Here is a 21,428-nt window from a genome sequence, read left to right on the forward strand (position 1 = left end):
GTATAGGTACATCTTAGCTTGGATTGTGGCATCTGTATGTCACTATTGTGTTAATGTGGACCAACAAGACCCGAGGAATGTTACCAGCACCTTGTTGAATCTATGCATGAAGAATGAAGCCAGTTCTGAAGGCAAAAGGAGATCCAACCACAAACTAGCAAGTTGTAACTAATAAAGTAGCCACTGAAGGTATTATTGTAAATGTTGCTAGATGATGCACAATTAATTTGTTTGTTTACGAATTTTTTATTTTTATTTTTTTGTAATCACTTTAGTTTCAACTTGGTAAAGGCGAGATCTCTGTTGTCCCTCTTCCGAGTGCAAACTGCTTGCACAATGTGGTACTTAGCACGATGAAATGTGCCACCATCAGTACTGACAAGCAGCTTAGCCACACATAGCAAGAAAGCCAATGTTTTCTCTAGTTTTCTAGTTATAGGACCCGATGCTTTAAACTTTAAATGTTTGAATATTAGTTATTGGACATTCTATACAGGCTTTTCTGTGATTTATGTAATTTCACACTGTATTTGGCATGTTTTCAGATCTGTAATGAGGCAGATTATGTTTTATGATGGACAGTCTCTTCCATAACTGTTTTGAAGCTGAGTCACTCAGTCGGCTGTCTGCTGTTCTTCATCGTGGCCACTACAAGGTTTGAATTTTTTTCCCTGCATCATATTTACCTCAGGTTTATGGAAGTTGTTATTTATGTTGTTTTGTTTGTGGTTTCACCTTTTATACTATGTATGATTTAACACATCATTGTTTACCCCAGTGTTCTAAAGATAATCCAAGGTTATGCTTTAAAGTATAGCAAAGGCCTCTAAACATTTTTATGCTTCAGTGCCAGTGATAGTCATGGAAAGAAACAATATGCTTTTGGGCTGTCTGTCTGTCCAACCATTGACTGTAAGAATAACCATACTGATTATGAAAAAAGTTTACACGAGCGTCCAATAACAACGCATCATGAAGTGATGACATTTCATATCCAATGTCTTGAGTCTGACACAGTTATAAACTACAGTATGTCTGGTAAACTCAACTTAACCTGAGGCACACTTCATACTTCCCAGTTCAAGGCCTACATCTCTCTTGGTGAAGGAAACTGTTATTGCATTGCAGCTGTCTGGGGTGAATACTTGAGGGCATGTACATTCTTCTCAAGTACTAAAACCCATTAAATTAGACCTTTAAAGGACAAAAAAGATTTGCCTTCAAAACACTGCCTGTTTTTTTTAAATAAAAATTAAACATAGTTCCTATTACATTTACAGCAATAATTTATCTATTGCTTCCTCTTGTAATTTCTCAGAAACTGTGAAAAAACTGTTGAAACTTACAGAGGAGGACAAGAATTCGTGTGGTAGAGAGAGTCACCTTAACATGTACAATGTCAATATTAATACTAATTTATGTGTGAAAAGAGAGTCTACCTTGGAATTTCTTAACTCTCTTAACTTACACCATATCTCCACTCATACTTAAGCAGGTATAGTGTGTGCATTTTGTTTCTGCTTTTATACAAAAGCAAACCGAGGTGCTGTCTCCAGAGGGCCTGTGGTCAGACATTAAAGTCATTGGGATCTTCCAGTTGGTCAAGAGCTATGCTGAGGTGTAGCTCAACCGTGGATCATGATGTCAAAAATATTCAAGAACTGAAACCAGTTGGCAGCTCTTAACAGTGGGTAAATGGTTTCACAAAAGTGACTTCAAATTTAATTCAAACATTCTGAAATCAGAATTCATTACCGAGTTAATGATTTTTTTTAATTTTTTTTTAAATTTTTTTATTTATGGGGGAATTTTTTCATGGTACAAGCACACACAGAATCTGAATTTTCATGGCAAACTCTCTAACCTTTACTTGCTTGCTTTACAATCATGATGTTCACATACTGCCCCCTGGTGTTGTTTGAGTGCACCAACCTAATCAGGATTCTTGACAACCAACAGAGTCCCCTGACTCATCACAGCAGGAAAAGCACGAGTCAGTCTCTCAGTAAGCCACAACAATGATCCAGCATGTACAACAGCAGGACCTCCCCCACAGTGGGATGCTGGCATCATTAACATACCATGAGTCAAATTGTTTTAATTCTATACACTGTGCACATTAAATAATGAGTTCATTGACCAAACTGGAGCTTATGTTTGATGTGTGATTGATGATGCCATTTCTGTTTTGCTTATGTACAAAGGTGCCCCTGAAAATGAATAACAAATTAATTATGATTACATTAAAAAGCAGTGAAAGTATCAGAGTATGTGTGCAGCATGTGCAATATTTGCATGTGCGCTTTTTACATTAATGTACCTGTAACAAAAATACTGCAAAAGATTAGATTATGTCTGGATTCAGACTCATAAATCCTGACAAATGGAGCAGATTTGAGATTTTAATGAAAGAAAAATATTTTAATGTGAATTGTGATTTTTTTGTTGTAAATTCAAGTAAAGATAAAAACTGTTATTTAAATTCAAATGGAAATAAGCGTATGCGTTTCCATTTGGATATTTTAAAAATAACACCTGTGCAATTTCTGCATACCAGCAGTATGTGCTATGAAGGTTTGTTTTGTTTTTTAAAAAAAAGCCTGATCATGGCAGCTGCTCATTTTTCTGTGCTCAAAACTAAATTACTAAAACTAAACTGGAGATGAAAACAGGGGTTTGTGGATAAGTGCAACATCTTGTTCCATATGTATTCGGTTTAATGTTGTCCAGAGTATGCACTTAATTAATAAAAGAAAATTATTTAATTCAAGATCATGACACAAGCATATGTCTACAGCTGAGATATAATACACATTTAGGCTTGTCCCAAACTTAGGCTGTATTCACAATGAAGTAGGTGTCCAATTTCTTTCTTTTTTTTTCCTTTTTTTTTTTTTTAACATATTTGACTGGGGTTTATGGGGTAAATAAAAGTGGTGGTATTTTTTAATTCTGATTAGGGTTACTTTCACATGTATCTAAATCAGATACAGTTTAGATCTTCTTCAATGTGACTCCAGTGTGAACTTCTACATCATTCAAAATAAACCAATCCCTCTAGAGGAGGTGTGTGTCTGAACTGAGTGCGTTGGTTCTAGAGTCTCGCGGAGGTACTGACAGATGTAGTTCAAAATCAGTTAAAGGTGAGCCTTAGCCATTTCAGAAGAATTCTGTTTGTGAATTCTGCCTTTCACATTATACTACTTCTGGTTACTTTACATTCAGCCAAATCTCCACAGAGAAGAGGAAGCTGTTTTATCATGAAACTCCCAACTAAGATGATGTCGATATTTTTCTCTTTTCTTTTTTAATTACAAATAGCTGGCTTCTACTGCACATCACCTTGAAGCAGTACTAAATGAAAATTTAAACGCTAACCTCAGTTACCTCCATGTTTACCTCTGCAAAGTGCTTCTAAACGCAAGTGAGCCTTACAACTTTGCAGCCACCTTGAAACACCATTGGCAATGGGCAGTTATTTTGGAGATTTATTTAAATTAACCTTAATCTTCAGGATCATTAGCCAAATTGTATTTTTTCAAAACATTCATAAACTAACTGATGTACCCCAAAAAGATGTTTCCCCCCATGGAAGTTATACTTCTGCCACAATGTTTTCTTTTACTGAAAAATTTGAAGTATCTAAAGTATATCTGTTTATGATATCCTCTCTGATTTACTCATGTTTGCACCAGCATCTTTGCTAACTATATTTTGGTAGTCTAAAGTTCTAGAGGTCAGGATAGCTCACAAACATACCGTCTTCCAGCAATTCCTAAAGCGTCAGCCAATCTTTACGTGGGACTGAAGATAGGCACATTCACCACTTTTTTAGTTACTTCACCTTACCTGGAGTAACAGTTCTGACCTGATCTTACAATTTTTATTTATTTATTTATTTATTTATTTGCCATAGTGGGCGTTGGTTTTAACAGGAGTGCCGCTCTCCGGTGATTGGTTGTTATGCTGGGCAGCACCCAGCCGTCTAAGGTCGAGCCACGTATTTACGTCAGCGTCGTAAAACATAATGTTATGGTTGGAAATTTGACCGTCCTCTGAGCGGAGTTCCCAGACGCCCTTCAGCCGACAGAAAGAAACAAAGACCGCTCTTTTCGCCCAAGACAGACACAAGCCTAACGTGAAACCATGGCAGGGACGATTGCACGGAAAGCTATTGACCACTTGAAGAGCAAGGAGTTCAGAGAGTACTTGATGAGGTCTGTGTCAGAAGCCGAAGCATTTCTCTGTTAGCACGGAAGCTAAGTTAGCTACAGCTAGTCATGCAGCGTTAGCTAACGTTCACTGGTCGGTGCAGTTTACTATCTAACTAAAGTTTTAGCAAAATTTCATGAACATTTTAAAACGCTTTGTTTTTCTTTTTATATCTCTCTTCATGCATAGTTTTCTACTTCGTTTTAAGTTGGCTTGTTTTCAAGGGCGACCGTGTGTCCTGTGTTTTCTCCACATTATGAGCTTGACTGTAAACTAGAAGGAAGCCCCTACAAAACAGTCAGGAAACCTAGAAACGTGGTCGAACCCTGACGGAGAAACAACGTTAGCTTCTTAAGATGGCAGTGAACTGCTTTAAAAGTCTGAATCTGTGTCAAAAGCTGGCGGAGAAATCTGCGTTTGCTACTTGTTAAGATATTGGTTAATGTGTAAGAGAGTGTTTACGTGCCACATATTAGCCACAGGTCTGAAATTTGGAGTAAAGGCCAAATTTTGGCATCTTGATACAATAGGTCAGCATTGTTTGCGTTTGTCACAAATATACACAGTTGTTATCGCTGTTATCTGAAGAGCTTTGCCTGTTTTAACACTTTAAAACCATTGATGGGCAAGCATTATGACGTCTGGTGTATACTTGTGCAATATCTGTTCTTTTAAATCAAAACTACTGTGTGTTGGCAGTCTGCACAAACGAGTTTTACTGCTTACTTTTGTTAAGGACTTGCAGCTGCCACCTAATTATGCGGGTGTTAAAATGCTACCTCATTCATTATATCCCTACCTACTAAGAAATGCAAAATTGTATTGACATTTGATACCTACTTGAAGTTGTAATGATGTGTGAAAGACATCATATCCTTGTGACTTATCTTTATTTGTTTTCTTTTTTTATGTGGAACTGAAAAAAATAAAACAAACTCCAAACAGCACAGTAAGTTACCCTCTTTTCTGTTAGTATATCCTTTTCTGTGACAGGCTGTAGTTTTATCTGTACCTTACTATTTAATGATCTTGTATGTCACATACAGTGTTAACTTAAAAAATATGATACTGAGTTTTTAGATCCTTATCTTAGGGTCATGTCTGGCTTAAAGTGCATAAGCTTGACTGATTCACATATAGTTAAGGCAATGAGTCTGTACTACCTTATGCATAAGTTTTTTTTGCATTTTCTGTCCATTTATTAAACTAAAATGTATTTTGTACTTGGAGTTAAAGCCCACTTTAGAAAAAGTGGTTGAAAATATTTTTTTATGCTAGTTTTGATTATTTCTCCTGCTTGTGGCGTTCGAAAAGTCTTGTTTAATAGATTTAGGCTTATTTTTTTCTTTTCCCTTTTTCTTCTTTTATCCTTTTGATTTAATGTATTAGTAACTATATCTTCTATATTGATATGACTGTTGTCACTTTTGCAGCATTTCTGGGGGTCCTGTAGCAAACTGGGGTCTTCCTATCGCTGCCATCACAGATATGAAGAAGAGCCCTGAAATTATCAGTGGCAGAATGACCTTTGGTAAGATGGTCACAGATACATCCAGCATACACGCAATATTCTAATAATTTTCTAGTTAGCATTGATGCATTTTGGGCTGTGAGTGGTTCTTTTATCTCAGGGCTACTAAGAAGGCTTTGAGAGAAGCCGTGATGTCTGCACTGGTCTATTGATTTGTTTTAAGATTTTCTTTGATCTCCATGCTTTCCTGTTAAGATGTTGAATAGTCTTTTATAAAAACTTTGAGGATTTCACTACTTCTCAACACTTGTGTACATAAAACACGTTAGAGCTGTAGTAGGTATATAAGAAAATATGGTTCTATTAAATGTATGCTTTCTCTCCTCAGCTCTGTGCTGTTATTCGCTGCTGTTCATGAGGTTTGCCTACAAAGTGCAACCCCGCAACTGGCTACTGTTCGCTTGCCATTTGACCAATGAGTCAGCCCAACTGATCCAGGGTAGCCGTCTCATCAAATACAAGTAAGAAACTTTTCTGTTCTGGGGTTGGTTTCTTTTAAAGTACATTCTAATTTCCAATCACCTGTTCATAGAAGATCATAACTCTGCAAGATATGAGGACTGTGTTTTTGGCAAAATCTGTGCACATGATGTCACATATCAGGGCTCTATTTCAAGAGCCCTGGTTCAAATTCTGACTGAGGGTACAGCCTTTGTTTACTTGGGCTATTTTCCCACTGTGACTTTTAACCCAGATCAGTGTTTCATCATTTAACTGCAGTGCTTTAGATTTTAAAAAACAAACAAACAAACCAAAGAAACCCAACAACATTAGATATGATAATGGAAACAATGCCTTACCTTTCTGTTATTTCAGCATGGAGAAGAAGATGGGCTCTTAGTCCCTGATGCAGATGGACTCCAGAGTGGCACTGTGCTGCTTCAACTCTCACCTAAACCTTGAAATCTTGTCTCTGAACTTATCTAATTAGTAAACTGCTGCACTTCTGTTCTTTTTAGTAAATAGCAAACAAACTTGATATTATCATGATTTGTACCTTATGTTTCAGCCACTTTACTAAAAACAGGGATAAAAACTGATGCTTTGCTCTATAAATTAAGGTCAATTGGTGTGAATTATTTGTGTTCTTTTTTTGGCAACATTCAACATGATGCACTAAAATATAATTTGGAAGAATGTACACAAGTCTAAGCAGCCTGACAGTAAGATGTCTTGCACCCAGGATCTGCTTTCTTTAACTTTTAAATAAAACGAACCATTATTTGTCTAATTTTGGCAAACTTGAGGTCACGCTGTTCAAATATGTCCTCACAATATTTTTTTTTTTTTGTGTGTGTTAAATTCAAAACACACAGGGGTTAAGCTGTTTGTCTTTTGAGTTAGAAATTATTCTGTAAATTGTATATATGAGTATATCTGTGGGAAACTTGTCAAACTAGTCTCCCACAAGTGTCAAAAAACATTCAAATAAATGTTTAAAACAAAATCAATAGTTGCATCTTTTCATGTGGTGAAACTGTCCACGTTATAAAGCAGTACAATCATGGTACAAACTCAGACTGGCTAGGTTATCATCTGGCATGACCAGACAAGAGGAGCTGCTGCTTCTGCCGGTGCTTTTCAAACATGCACTGTGTGTTATCATGTGTCATTCCCATTAATTTATTGTCACTGTATAATTCACATTATTTTCCCTGATTAATATTTGGATTCTATAAGTTTGTTAAAATAAACTGACTATGACAAAATTGATTTATTTTCTGAAGGTTTTTTTTTTTTTTTTTTTTTTTTTTTTTTTTTACTTTGAACTTCTTGTTTGTCTCAGTCATGTTCCTCTGTCACTCTTGGTGATCCAATGACATTTAATTGCATCAGATATTTCTGCTATGGAAAAGTCAAGAAGCCACCTCTCTGTGTTTACACTCAGCATTACCACTGTTGAATAAACAGAAGACACTTTTTTTCCCAGCAAAGTTGGAAAGTACAAATCAGAATAACTACGTGAATTCTTTATGCCTTTTTATGTTTACATGTACACCCAAGGTTTTCAGTGAAAATAGTTGATATATATACACTATATTAAGCAGTAGCATTTTGTTCATATTTAATGCTGAACAAATAGCTTGTTTGCACTATAATAACCAGTGGTTGAAGTGGCATTCTGATCTTTTAGTTCCATTTTTATTGGTACCAAATTAAAACATTCCCCTCAAGGCAGTTTATATTACATGATAAAGACTCTACAATAATGCAGAGAAAACCTCAGCAATCAAATGAGCCACTATGAGCAAGCACTTGTTGACAATGGGAAGGAAACCTTTCCTTTTAACATTAAGAAACCTCCTGTAGAACTAGGCTCAGGGAGGGGCAGCCATCTGCTGTGACCAGTTGGTGGTGAGGGGAGGAAGACTGGATAAAACCCACACTATGAAAGAGAAACGGAGAGAATCCAGCCTAGAATGAATAGATGAGTAAAAACACTGAATATAAATTCTAAAACTGAATATATTGCATAGTGTTACCCCCCTCCACCATTAACAAATGGTTCAGCCCATAGCGCCTACCGGCTTTTTTTTCTTCTTGTCTTCATTAGCGGTGCATTGGCTGAATTTTTAGATTAATAGTTGTATATAACTTTATTGTTTACAAAATTTGTGCATAAGTTTTAAAAACTTACAATTTATATTTACATTTCAAGGTATGAAAATAATTTACTAAACATGTCTGTGATTTTTACAGTAAAAAGAAAATATAACTACTACTAGGATTGTGTATGTTTTTGTGTGGTTTCAGATCAGTTGTGTTAATACAGTATGTCAATGAGAAAATAACTGCAAATTCAGACATGTGAGGTTGTGCTGAAAAGAATGATACCAAGCAAGGCAAGGTAACAAAAACAAAGAACAAAAAAACAAAACAACCAAAAAAAAAAAAAAACCCCAATCAAAAGTAGCCAAAAATGGCCAATTATATTTTGGACCTCAGAATATTAACCCAACAAATCATGAAAATTTGGGTTTAAATTTTTGTTTGTGACAGTGGAGATTTCTGACATTCTGTGTAAATTTAAGCATGTAACAATTTGATTTTTTTCTAACAAAAAACAGTGTGAAACTTAAGTTAGACTGTGAGGTCAGCACTTTGGTGGCAGGACAAGAATCTATGTCTCAGTGTTGACAAAACAAAAGAGCTGTTGACTTTTGGAAGACCAATCCTGTCCATCTCCCACTCTGCACTGCTGGTGTCACAGGAGAGCGAGTGAAGAGCAACAGATTCCTCCATCTGTGTTCACTTCACAGAGGAGATGAGTCCTCCGTCACAGATGGTGTGGTCAGTGAAGATCAGGCACGTGCAGAGGAGGGGGGGGTGCTGGAGGGGCTTAAGCACCCGCCCCTTTCCTGATGGGTGCCCAAAGTGCCCTTTTCTTGAGGCAACTTTTTTAAAAAAAAAAAAATTTTATTTTTTTAATGTGTGTGTGCGTGTGGAGTCCTGTCTGTGCCCCTCAACAATAATATTTAACTATTAATCACAGTTTTGCTAAATAAAAGAATCTGGTTTGCATCGGTCACATGATCACTATTAACCAATGATCGCCCTTGACGGCAGAACGCGCTGGTTACGAGCCGGGAACAAGCTCATAAAGAGCACGCGCATTTTTAGCGGTCCAGAGCTGTAGGAGAAACACAAATTAACTCAGAGACAGACTGATGCGACACAACCAGTAAGTAGCTGTACAGCGTACACTGTAGTGTATAGCACACAGGAGTATTAGCTTATTACGTACACGTTGGTAAGTTGTCTTGTTGCAACTGACGAACTGAAACAAACGAGCGTGCTGTGTGTGTAACAGCGCGACAAACATTACCTGTCCTTTTATTAACTGCACAAGTAGTGCTGGTCATAGCTGCTGGCTAACTGGGTAAGGCTGTCATGGGTCTGTAGCTCTGTCCACCGTTTTAAGGAACATATTTAGTTTTAAAGCAAGTTACAGGGCTTTTCCTGCCTTTCTGTGGGGATTATATTTCACTAAAAACGATCTAATATGCATGTCCACATAACTATGGATTATTATAATTATAATATTTAAAAAACATACTCTGTATTTTAAAGAACATACATTAAGACACAGATTATAGTAGATATATATTTTATAATGCTGATTTTATAGCAGTAAAATTATTGTATCTCTACAGTTAAAAAATGTAATAAGATTTCTGCCTGCACAGAGTGGATAGTGAAACAAATGGAATCATCATAAATACATTATTTCATATTTATTACTTTTTTCCCCTCATTGCTTTATTATTGTAGCTCTAGTAATAAATAATAAGGGAAGGATTCTGGATCAGCACCATGATGCCCATATTATATACAGTATTCTGAAGAAGGTCTAAAATGTCCCTGTGTGTGCGTGCGTGCATGTGTGTTTTATGTATATGGATTTTTTAAATTATTACTCATGATATAACATTGTCCAGACATGGCTGGTAAGGACATGAGGAGGAAACAGTAGGAGCTGTGTGAGGATACTAAAGGCAGTGGATCCCTCAGCAGCTGGATTACAAAGAGCACAGGTAACATTAACACATGTACCAGTTGTTGGAGTGGTATTCCTGTATAAAAATAATAATAAGCACAACTGGAATGTTTTGCTTCTATAACATTTTTCTGTCATCATTTTATTATAGAGTAAATGCAGCAGTTGTTAGGTGTGGATAATTAAATAATAGTTTATTGCAATAGCAAGTTGTGCCTTTGATAGGTTTGTAGCTTGAACCTATTCGCTGGAACGTTAAAGGCAATGTGGTTACACAGCAAGCAAGACACGAAGTAGGCAAAGTCCTTTGGGTTACTCATGCATGAGGGAGGCCTGCCTGGAGCCAAGTGTCGTTCCACCTACTTGACCTCCATCAGACTCTCAGCCAGGTTCCCCATAGCACTCCTTTTATTGTGGTTACTTGAATATGCATAGGGTCATTAACATATAACGGCTTACATAGGTACACATGTGAACAAGGAATACCCTGCCTGTGGTTTTGTAAGTGCGTGTGTGTGTGTGTGTGTGTGTGTGTGTGTGTGTGTGTGTGTGTGTGTGTGTTGCTGACCAAAAGGGTCATAAAGCAGGAACAACATCCTAGGTCATAAAGAGGGTAACCTCCCCACACCCAATCTATGGTTCACCCTAGATAACACAGTGAAGCCATACAAAGGGCAGGAAGTTTTACCACATCAAAAGAAGCAGATCTTCCAGATAGGATGTATCCAATGTTCCCTCTAATTTTTCATGTGTCTGAGCGAACACACAAACTCCCTGAGCGATCCCTTGGACCACTGTGAGTGACATCAGACGTGTGCACTGTGGTCACGCCAGCATCCAATCCATCCAAGTTACATGGTTTATTAAAATAATCAAATTACAGCATTTACATTTATGTTAGACTACTTTAAATTAACTTACAATGAAAATTAAAAAAAAATCTTGTTCATGACCTGTGTAGTATGTTAACACTATTGGAAGTAAAAACTTGTAACTTGAACTCCAATTCTGAAAACACAACTTTCTTTTTTTTTTTTCATAAAGCTCTGACTTGTATTATGAGTCTGTGGTCTGGGAGAGAGTCTGTAACTCTGTCTGCCAAATACAGTATATAATGACCAATGCTGGGCAATTAATTATATAGTTACTACTTCAAAAAAGTAACTCAGTTTGGCAAACAACAAAGTTTTTTGCAGCTATTTTTTTTTTAATGCAGCCAAGGCATTTTTTAAATAAACATTTCAAACTATTTACAGAACAATCAGCTGTTCTGCATCAAATCTGATGCCACACAAATTATTTGTGCCACTCCAAAAAATAATTTCTGTCCACTATGAGATAAAGGAGAACAACAGCCTGATACCTGCAGGCCTGACAACAGGAGATGTATCACTCCTGTAACACCTGTAACATTCAGCAGCCGCCTCATTGTTCTGACACACACAACAAAACTATTGACTACACTACACACTAACTACACAAGATTTGCGCTAAACGTCTCAAATCTCTCACATCTCAGAACACCGCCGTCACTCCTAAAACTTCCCCCCGTTTCTTAACAACTAGATGCCACGTTGCCATATCATTTTTTGATTGGTCGACACGGTACTTTTTTCGACCAATAGGAAAGGGTGGGGGTTTGGTTTTGTTTTTGCTCACAGGTGGAGAGCGCTTTCGAGCGTTTTCCTTATAAAACGCTGTTTTTACCGTTTCTTCCCGCAGTAAATATAAACAACGACAGTATTCAGGAAGAAAACAAAACATTGCATATATTTTTTATCATAACTCTGGTTTTACGTGGCCTATCAACACAATTTAAAAACTGGTATAAAGTCCACACTTTTTCCGTCAATTGTTCCGTCTGTCCTGCTCACATCTCCAATGGTTGTACACGTTGTCATTAATGTGGCTTCACTCCACATCAGCCACGCCGCTTTGCTAGCTAAAACACCGGTGTCGGCACATAAGGACGCTGTCATAGCCTGTCAACGACGTTGATTGGCTGCGTATATACGAATGTGAATCGCATTATTGGCTGGACTATAGGATAAGGTGGCATCGTTCTAATCCCATACAGGAGCAGCCAGTCACTCACTGACTAACACTGCAAAACAGAATTGTTAAAGTTTTAATTTTAATTTCAATTCAGGTTAGATTTTTTTTGTGCGCAACGCAGATTTTCTGTGCGCAGAGACCGTGCCAGCAGTGCGCAATTGCGCACGTGCGCAGCTTAGAGGGAACATTGGATGTATCTGCAATAAAACACTATAGCCCCTCACCCAGAACCTCGAGAATCTGAGGAGGGGAGAACAAAAGAATTCCTTTCAACACACAGTTAAAGTACAAATGGTAAGAATAAAAATGACAAACATTTAACAATTCACTCTAACAGCCTTGTTCTCAGATAGACAGCAAGTGGAGAGTGATATATGAAATGAGGGGATGGAAAGAAGAAGAGAAGCAGCGTGATTCACAGGCAGAGCCTAGTTTATTTCTCACAGTTTTTTGTTGCCTTGTGGTTCCAAGCGCATTTTGTTATGTTCTTTGCATTTTGTTATTATCTCATGACATTTGTTTAATCAGCTACCATCTCTCCTATGAACATTTTAATGTCTACAGCCTCAGATCAGCACAGCCCTGCCCTCCAGCACTATCAGCAGCAGGAGCAGCAGCAACCCCTCAACAGCAACATTGTACCCATCAGGTAAAACATAAGCTACGTTTGCTTTGCCTTGTTGCCACATCACAACAGTGATGTAGTATGATGCGATCCCATATTAGATTCTTGATGAATGTGTGTTGTTGTTATTCAGCCTGGTTCAATGTGCCCCTTTTTAGCTTTGAGCACCCGCCCCTTTAAACGTCTCTGCTCGGCCCTGTTGCAGATGACAACTTACAGCAACTGGATTAACAAATCTGACAGGTACTTGCATCAGACAAGTCTACTTAGAGCCCTCGGTGCGACTGAAAAGGTAAAGACAATCTATTTGGTTATGCAGCGAGTAAGAAATGTCTGCGGCTAGATTTCTAAAGGGAGGGGGAGTTACAGTGAAACTACAATCAAAAGAAAATCTTGATAGGAATGAAAAGTTCTGTGGATAATTTTCATTGTTAATTTAAAAAATAAAAAACTTCTCCTCTTGCCCCTGGGTGGGGTGGTGTTTTTATTTATTTATTTATTTTTAATTCTTCAAGCTTGGGTCCTCTACCAGAGGCCTGGGAGCTTGAGTGTTGTGAAAAGATTTTGTTTATTATTCAAATATGCTTTGCTTGTGATTGTGTAAACTCTGAATGACGATTCACCCTGATAAACATGAAGCCTTGCCTATGCTTATCAAATGCCTGTGAAGACAAGTTCCTGTGTAAAGAAGAACGGAAAATGCCACTTAAGCAGACGTTTAGTATAGTACGGACAGAATGTTTAGTAAGATATGCATTTGTCAGTTAAGCAATCTATATTCTGAGAACAGGCGGAGACTGCCTCCGTCTGCTGTGTAACCTACATGCCTATATAACCTGCAATAAAGAAGAGTACTGGGTGACTGTCTCTTGAGACGCTCACCCCATGTACATGTGATTGATTATATTGTCTCACTGTGTCTCTGTTTTACTTTGGCAGCCTTCTATTTGGGAGATTTCCTCCAACATATGTTTTGTGTGGGTTTAGTTCCATGTGTCATTTTCTGTCTGTCTCTCAGTGTCAGGTCTGCGTCTTGGTGTTGTGTTCTCATTTCCTGTTTTATTGTGAAGGTCCGCGTCTCATGTGAGTGTGTTCAGTTTTACCCCTGTCTCGTCTTGTTGATTATTCCCAGCTGTGTTCCCCACCTGTGTGTAATCTCCTTGTGTTTCTGTGTGTATTTAAGTCGCGTCTTCTGTGTTTGTAGTTGCTGGTCCGTCTGTGTATCCACTCTGCTTCATTCTGTGTGTTTCCCTGCCGTCAACCTTCTTTCCGTCTTCTGCTCGCTGTTATTCGTGTTCAGGTTTGTGCTCTTGTTCAGGCTCCGTAGTTTAGTTAACCCAGTATAGTTCAGTTCTCCGTTTGCTGTTTTGTCCATTTTTGTGTTTAATAAACCACCCTCTCACCTGTACAAGTGCCTGCGTTTGGATCCTCCTTTATTTTCCACACGGCTCCTCTCACTCGCCGTGACACATTTAATAGCTTATGTCTCTGGTCATTTATTTAATCCATTGCTTAACCCTAGTTTCTTCTCAAGGCTCTTTGTCAGTGAAGTTTAATTGATTTTGCTTCAAACTTTTATTTATTTTGGATTTTAAAAAAATATCAGAAACTTTTTACAGCAGCCATTAGTCATAGTTAGAAAGGAAGAGGACTGTTGATAGTACTGGATCTTTTTGTGTTTTATGTTACATATTTATTAATCTCAATAGTTGTAAATTAATATGGGTTTGAGTGATTTCCACACTGACTTACTGCGGATGTGTCTTGTACACCGTTCCGTCCACTCCCACAGTGATCCTCAATGCCCTCAAATGCCGGTTTTGCTTGATTCGGGTTAAGATGGCAGCCAGCCCTGCGGCCACCAGATTGGAGGACCTGAAGGACACGATGGTGCTGACGTGTTGAACAGCAATGCAGTCATCTTGTGATGGGTTCAAACCAAGCTCCACGAGAATATCTCTGGTGTTCTTCAGACCATTTTTGTACCTGAGACAAATGAATATCTATGGCATCATGCTGTTTTTGGACAGACGCCATGTGACCCAGAGAGATAAAGACAACTTACTCCTCCATGGCTGCCACGTGTGCTGTGGTTATCTTCCCTTTGGTCATCAGGGCATCAGACACGAGTCCATCAAACAGCTGTCCCAGTTTAGTCATCTTTAATACAACCAGCCTCACTAGTTCACCCAGATACATCCCACTGACCATCTTCTCAAAGCTACAATAGACCAGAAAAGGATCAAAGGTTTATACAGAGTTCTACAGTACTGAGCAAACATCTTAAGCCACCTATTTCTGAAAGCTCTTCAGAGTTTTTCTTTAGACATTGGTTGCTTTTTCACTTTTTAGTCCCGTCCTTGTAGCAGACACTTTTTCAATTAATGTTTTTTTTTTTTCAGTTTGGTAAACCAATACTGGCCAATGAATTGTTCAAGCATTAAAAAGACACCTAACCAGCGCTTTGTAACCAATTTTATATTGAGCTGTTTGTTAGCCTGTCACAAAAAACACATCGTTTGTTCCCATTTCATTAGTTGAATTTATGAAAAATCCCCAAAATACCACAGTTTGACAAGCATAAAATGGTAATATTGAACCAAGAAGCTGAGGCCCAAACAGCTAGAACTGAAAAGCTGGCATGTCTCACTATGATGTGCAGTGTGTCCTTAAGAAAACTGTGGAAACTGGACAAGTGGAGGACAAAAAAAAGCATCAGTGCTAAATCTACATCAGAAGAACATTATCCAAGAGTCACATATGGCAAAATACACAAAAACTGGAGTGAAATTTAGTGGCAACAGGTTTTATGGAGTGAGTAATCCAAATCTGAAAGTTTTGGTTTAATTGTGAAGATGTACGGAGATGATCAGAAGAGAGGTACAACAGTGTGTGTCTATAGCCATCTGTAAAACACGGTGGTGTCTGTCATTGTTTGGGATTGCATTTCAGCAAGTGGCGTTGAGGATTATGAATACAGAAAAATATCATCAGATCAGATTTTTGACACCACACAATACCATCTGGAAAAATTCTGATTGGCATCTGTCTGACTATCAGCATGATAATGATCCCAAACACACTCCCAGTTGGAACAGTATCAGTCATGGACTGGCCTCCTCAGAACCTAGACCTTAACATTATTGAAGCAGTGTGTGATCTTCTTGGCAGAACAAAAGGCAGCCAACATCCAAAGAAAAGTTTTGAAAGTCCTTCAAGAAGCCTGGAGAACTATTCCTTACTCCAGTGGTTCCCAAACTTTTTTTGCCAGGCCCCCCTTTTTTACAAGAAAAATGTTCGCCCCCCCCCACCGCACAAACACATCCTCCAAACACACACACCCATATTTTGTTTACAAACTCCATTGCGGTTTATTTCACACCTCAAACATTTAGTAAACAATTAAGCAAATACAAGTAAACGGCAATAAATTACAGGTAGTAATAAAATACACTACTAACTCTTTTACGCTGCGTCCACACCTACACGGGTATTTTTGAAAACTCAGCTGTTTCTATGCGTTTGGGCCTTTCGTCAACACGTAAACGGCGTTGCGATTCACCGAAAACGGAGATTATTTAAAACTCCTTTTTTGCGTTTACGTGTGGACGAGGATTACAGAGTTCGTAACGCAACGTCAAAGGTATGTGCCTCTTTTCACCTCACGCTGTGCGCCACGTTATTGTTTACATGAGATGAATTGCAGAATGGCAGATAGAGACAAAATACTGTTGCTGTTAATCTGACTATCTGCAGGTTTTACACGCTTACATATACACACGCAGTTACTGTCCCTCCATTTAGAAAGGCAGAGGCGTCATGGTGTAATTATTTTACGTGTAGTTGTTTTTTTTTCTGTCTAATAATATTCAATATTGCTGTCAATACATTTTTCAAAAAATGCCTCTCTGTGCAAAATGGGTTTAAACACATAAACAGCTGTGGGATGCTGTTTGTCCGTGATTTGAACCGGGGAACAAATTACGGCAGGATCAGCCTGATATTATTTGTATCCCACTGTAACTTTACTGCATAAAGAGCTAACATGTCCAAAATGTCAGGAGTAGTTAGTTATTACAAGAAGTGTTTGTGAACTAAAAATCAAGAATGTGGGATACTGTTTGTACGTGATTTGGAGAGCCCAGCGTGCTCCCGACGCAGGGAAACTAATTTTGCAGGGGAGACCTACCTTGGAACTTGTGCAGGTGAAGCCAAAGGGAAGATATGCTTCACCATATTTTCTAGTCTTTGGCTTGGAAGGAAGTTGGTTTGGAAACATATTTGGCGATGCTTCATCTCCTGCTTTGCGTTTATGTGGGAGCTCCGTCAAAAACCTGTCCACAGTGTCCAAGCGCTCTTTTTTTTTCTTTTTCTTTTCATACAGCGCTCCCCCTGCAATGGCTCTGCGCCCCCCCTAGGGGGCGGGCCCCACACTTTGGGAACCTCTGCCTTACTCTAAGAAATTACAAGAAAACTTCCCTAAGAAAATTGCACCTATTTCAAATTTATCCTTGAAAAACATAAATAAATGAAAGATGTCTTAATGGACAGTCTATTTTATATAAAAAGAAAAGACAAAGCTGCTTTCTTTACATTTGTTTTCCAGGATTGATAGAGGTTGCATCAACATCCTGGTCAAACTCTGTTATGTAATCATTCAGGGCCCCATTGTCCCCAAAGCCTCCCCACTCAGTGTTCACACACATCCTGCCCTCGTCTCCCTCCACCAGGTCAACATGACGCAGCTCCTCCATGTAACACGCGTTGGTGCCTGTGCCTGTAAGCACCCAAACACACAGGATACATAGACTTACTCCATTAAGATTATTACAATAAACGGGATACGTTAATGGCTCTATATGTCTACACTTCACACTGCTATCTAATTCAATATCCACACATGCACAGCAAACCAGCAGAGGGAGCAAGATGACTATGGGTAAGTGTGCTTTCTCTTCTTTTGCAAAATATTGTTTCCACTTGTTTGCACAAAAAACATGAATAAGAATTGATCTAAAAATATTTAAACATGTGTTTTGCAAAAATTAAAATACAAAGTTTGGAGCAGATTTGCAGAATCAGAGTTATTAATGCCTTCTACATTTACAGTCAGCGCTATTTCCTGTCACTAATATGCAGTTATCTATGATTAGATAATATCTATTAGCTATGTTTAGATAATTATGCATCAATCTTAAGAGCCCCAAAGGCTCACTAGATAAAAAAGAAACCAGAATAAACCCCAATTTATAGTACAGAATTTTAGTTTCACGTTTTTTGTAGTTTTAATGCAGAACATTTGCTTTGTTTTACTGAACACTGGATAACTTTATGCTTATTCAAATGAACTATAAAAGTAGTTTAGAGTGATGGCTACTCATGTACATGTCACACTCATACAAAACAATAGTTTCTGTAAAAGGACACAAGAGACTAGTTTGAATTATGTGAATCTACTTACCAATGATGAGTCCTACATCACAGTACTGATCATCAAAACCACAGGTCATCATTGTCGCCACAGTATCATTAACCATCGCTAACACTTCTATGTCCATTCCCTGCAGAGGGAGTTATTAAAGAGATAAACCAGGTTATACTGTTCAGTTTACATAGTGGGTATCAGATGGGTTGAACTCTTTATTTTTCCACTTCATCTTACGTTATATTTCTCGTCATGTCTCGGTTTCTGCAGATAGTTTATGGGTAAATTATGGAAGCAAACACTGGCAACCCACCCCAGTTCTGTCAATAGCCTCTCTGAGAGCCTGGACCACATCTTTCCCCTGAAGGCCTCGAGCCCGGCAGTTCTTACTCCAGCTCAACAGTAATCCCTGCAAGAGGAAAGAAGGGGTTCGAAGGATTATGGGATCTAAATCTAAAAAGACAGACAGATGTCAGCACGTGGAGTATAACACACTACAGGTACAGCTCATGAAAACCGGATGTCTGGATGTAGAGAGTCATACCTTATCCAAGCGGGTCTGTTCGCAGGGGAAAGAAAAAGTGAATGCCAGAGGATGTTTCTTCTCCAGACTGATGTTCTTTACACGAAGAAAGTCCTTCAGAGATTCTGACACATGGTCAAATAACTACAAAGACAAAGACAATGACGAGGGAAAAGTTCAAATCTCTTCTTCTTGCTTGTTGAGTTCTCCTCAAATCTAATTTCAGATCTTTTTATTCTTACCTCTGGTGCTCTCCCATTGAGCAGCTCCTTTGATATAGGGTAGATCTTCTCCTCCATCTCCACTCCTCCCTTCCTGACCCCCATCCCCTCTCTCACCTTAACCTGGAGCACCTTAAACTTGGAGCCTCCAAGATCCAGTGCCAGAAACTGTCCCTTCTCTGCAAGAGTGATTGAAAGAGAAGGAAGATCTTTAATCTCTTGCTTTTACTTCTAAACAATGGCAGTCTTCTTTTTTTAAAGATCTGCTCAGCAGCCCTAATAAAATTAACCATTAACATGAGTAACCTGAGCCATCAGGAGTGGAGCGGACATGTGTCGGCAGCATTTTTACAGCTGCGGCGGCCGAACTTTCAGCTGAGAGCCCCTTCTTCATTTCAGCCTGGAAACGAGCTGAGATATCAATTAACTGGTCGTCATGGAGGCGCATTGCATGCAGAAACCTGTCGACCTGAAAAAGAAAGAGACACAGAAGACACAGAGTGCAAAACAAAGTGAGATGTACCGCTGTATTTTCACCGACAGGACTTGAATGAGAAGGGATGAAAGAGAGAAAAATTTATATTTCTCTCTCTCATTTGTATTTTGTGGACTTTCTTATTAGGTGTTAGACTACTTTTGCTTCTCTCATTCAGTTAGTTTTCTTTTTATGTCCTCTGTTACTGTTACATGCCTCATCACAGTTTTAGAATATTACATATCAAAATTCACCAGAATTGATCTGAACATCTGATCAACAGAGAAAAAGTTTTTAAAAAAACAACTTTTTTCTTGTATTTCAGATATGAAGGATTTTTTCATTTATCTGTGATGTCTTTTCACATATGTTTTGAATTTTGGGTTTATTAATGTGAATTTGAAACTCACTGATTGCTTGAACCAGAAAACTGCAAGTGATAGGTTGAGCAAAAATATTTCAAGTGATTTTGTGGTAACAGTAACTCAACATGCCAAACTGTCTCTGTAAATGAGTTAGGAAGTAGTATAAAACAAAAAAGCTGAAGATCATCAGCCACACCCCGTGTGCTGTATTCACAGCTGAACCGTCGCCGTGGAGCATGTGCTCATAGGACAACACCCTAAGGTTTTATGATATAAGAGCCAGAGTGTGAGTGTAGCGTGAGCGAGTACAGTGTGATTGCAGGAGTGTCCATACTTTGTCCCGGGTGAGAATGTGCGATCCAATGTGGACTAAGAGGAGCAGCGACGCTGCCAGGGAAAATTGTTAATGATTGTTCAGATAAAGATAAATGGTGACGCAGTGACTAATGATCCCACATTTCACCTTGATCATTTATATTACTGTACTGACTTCTGCCATGTTTCGTTGACTTAATTTTAGTCACGTGCATTTCTGCAAATCCTCAAAGCAATCATCAGAGATTTGTCCTTCTTTTAATCACTTTCTCAATCTGGATAAATCCTGATAGAACTGCCTAAGAAGTAAATCAAGAAACTACACATTAGAACAGTAAGTTTATCATTGGTGGCAAATATATCTTTGATGATAAATGTGGCAAGTAGAGTTGCATATAAAAGATGATTTCCAATTAAGAGCATAAATCCAGTGCATTAGCAGCTTACACATTCATAATTGAGAAGACTTAAATAAATGTAGAGCTTCAAACCCCCTCATTACAAGGGGTGTAATGTAATTATATGCACTGTTTGAAACAGTGTTGTGTTTGTGTGTGTAGCACTCACCTTCTTTGTGGGGTCCTCCTGGAGTTTGGAGAAAAAGAAGGAAATGAGATGAACAGCTAACATCTTCACTGATAAGAAACACCATGAAAAGTCTTCCAGCTATTCTTTGATACTGTCAGCGTGCGTGACAGGCTTCGCTGAAATAAGAAAAATGTGTTTTCCCCCGATCCTTTCCACTCTGCTAGGTGTTATTTTTTTTTTACATTTGTGCTCTCATTGTCTCTTACTGAGTCCACTGAGCAGATACCAGCCTCTGCACTAATTCAATGATTAACAGCAAGCACAACCCCCTTTCTACAATCATTTCCTTTAATGTGTCAGATACAGTCTTGCTTAGTGTTTTCGTCATAGTGGCTCGAGTGACTTTTCCTAAACTTTGGACCGAAGATTTTAGGAAACTCTAAAATATTTGAAATCCAAAGTTACTGATCAAAGTTATTGAAAACGACGACCTTTTATTTTCCTGCGATGCACTGTAAGTGATGTACCTTGGCCTCATTAGACAAATTTGTAAGACAAATTAATAATGCAAAAAATAATAAATATAATATTATGGATCAAACTGCATGTATGCACTGTATATTTTGGGAATATATATATTTTTAAAAGGAGACAG

The 21,428-nt window shown here is 38.3% G+C and overlaps 2 protein-coding genes across 2 annotated transcripts; one reads left to right on the forward strand and one right to left on the reverse strand.

The window, feature by feature from the left end:
* The first annotated feature begins 4,001 nt into the window (after positions 1-4,001).
* mpc1 (mitochondrial pyruvate carrier 1) lies at positions 4,002-7,456 on the forward strand. The gene is given in 5 exon segments (XM_019359337.2): positions 4,002-4,221; positions 5,646-5,654; positions 5,656-5,743; positions 6,072-6,204; positions 6,560-7,456. Coding segments are annotated over 5 exon segments (330 nt in total). The 5' UTR covers positions 4,002-4,146; the 3' UTR covers positions 6,585-7,456.
* A 7,493-nt stretch (positions 7,457-14,949) lies between these two features.
* LOC109202912 (putative hexokinase HKDC1) lies at positions 14,950-21,345 on the reverse strand. The gene is made up of 8 exons (XM_025906847.1): positions 20,813-21,345; positions 19,397-19,559; positions 19,112-19,269; positions 18,891-19,013; positions 18,660-18,755; positions 18,383-18,482; positions 17,515-17,698; positions 14,950-15,142 (listed from the first exon to the last, which is right to left on the reverse strand). The coding sequence occupies exons 1-8, from the start codon at positions 20,873-20,875 to the stop codon at positions 14,983-14,985; spliced, it is 1,047 nt and encodes a 348-aa protein (XP_025762632.1). The 5' UTR covers positions 20,876-21,345; the 3' UTR covers positions 14,950-14,982.
* Positions 21,346-21,428: the final 83 nt, after the last annotated feature.

Source organism: Oreochromis niloticus, linkage group LG1, assembly GCF_001858045.2.
Source record: "Oreochromis niloticus isolate F11D_XX linkage group LG1, O_niloticus_UMD_NMBU, whole genome shotgun sequence".
NCBI classification, from domain to species: domain Eukaryota; kingdom Metazoa; phylum Chordata; class Actinopteri; order Cichliformes; family Cichlidae; genus Oreochromis; species Oreochromis niloticus.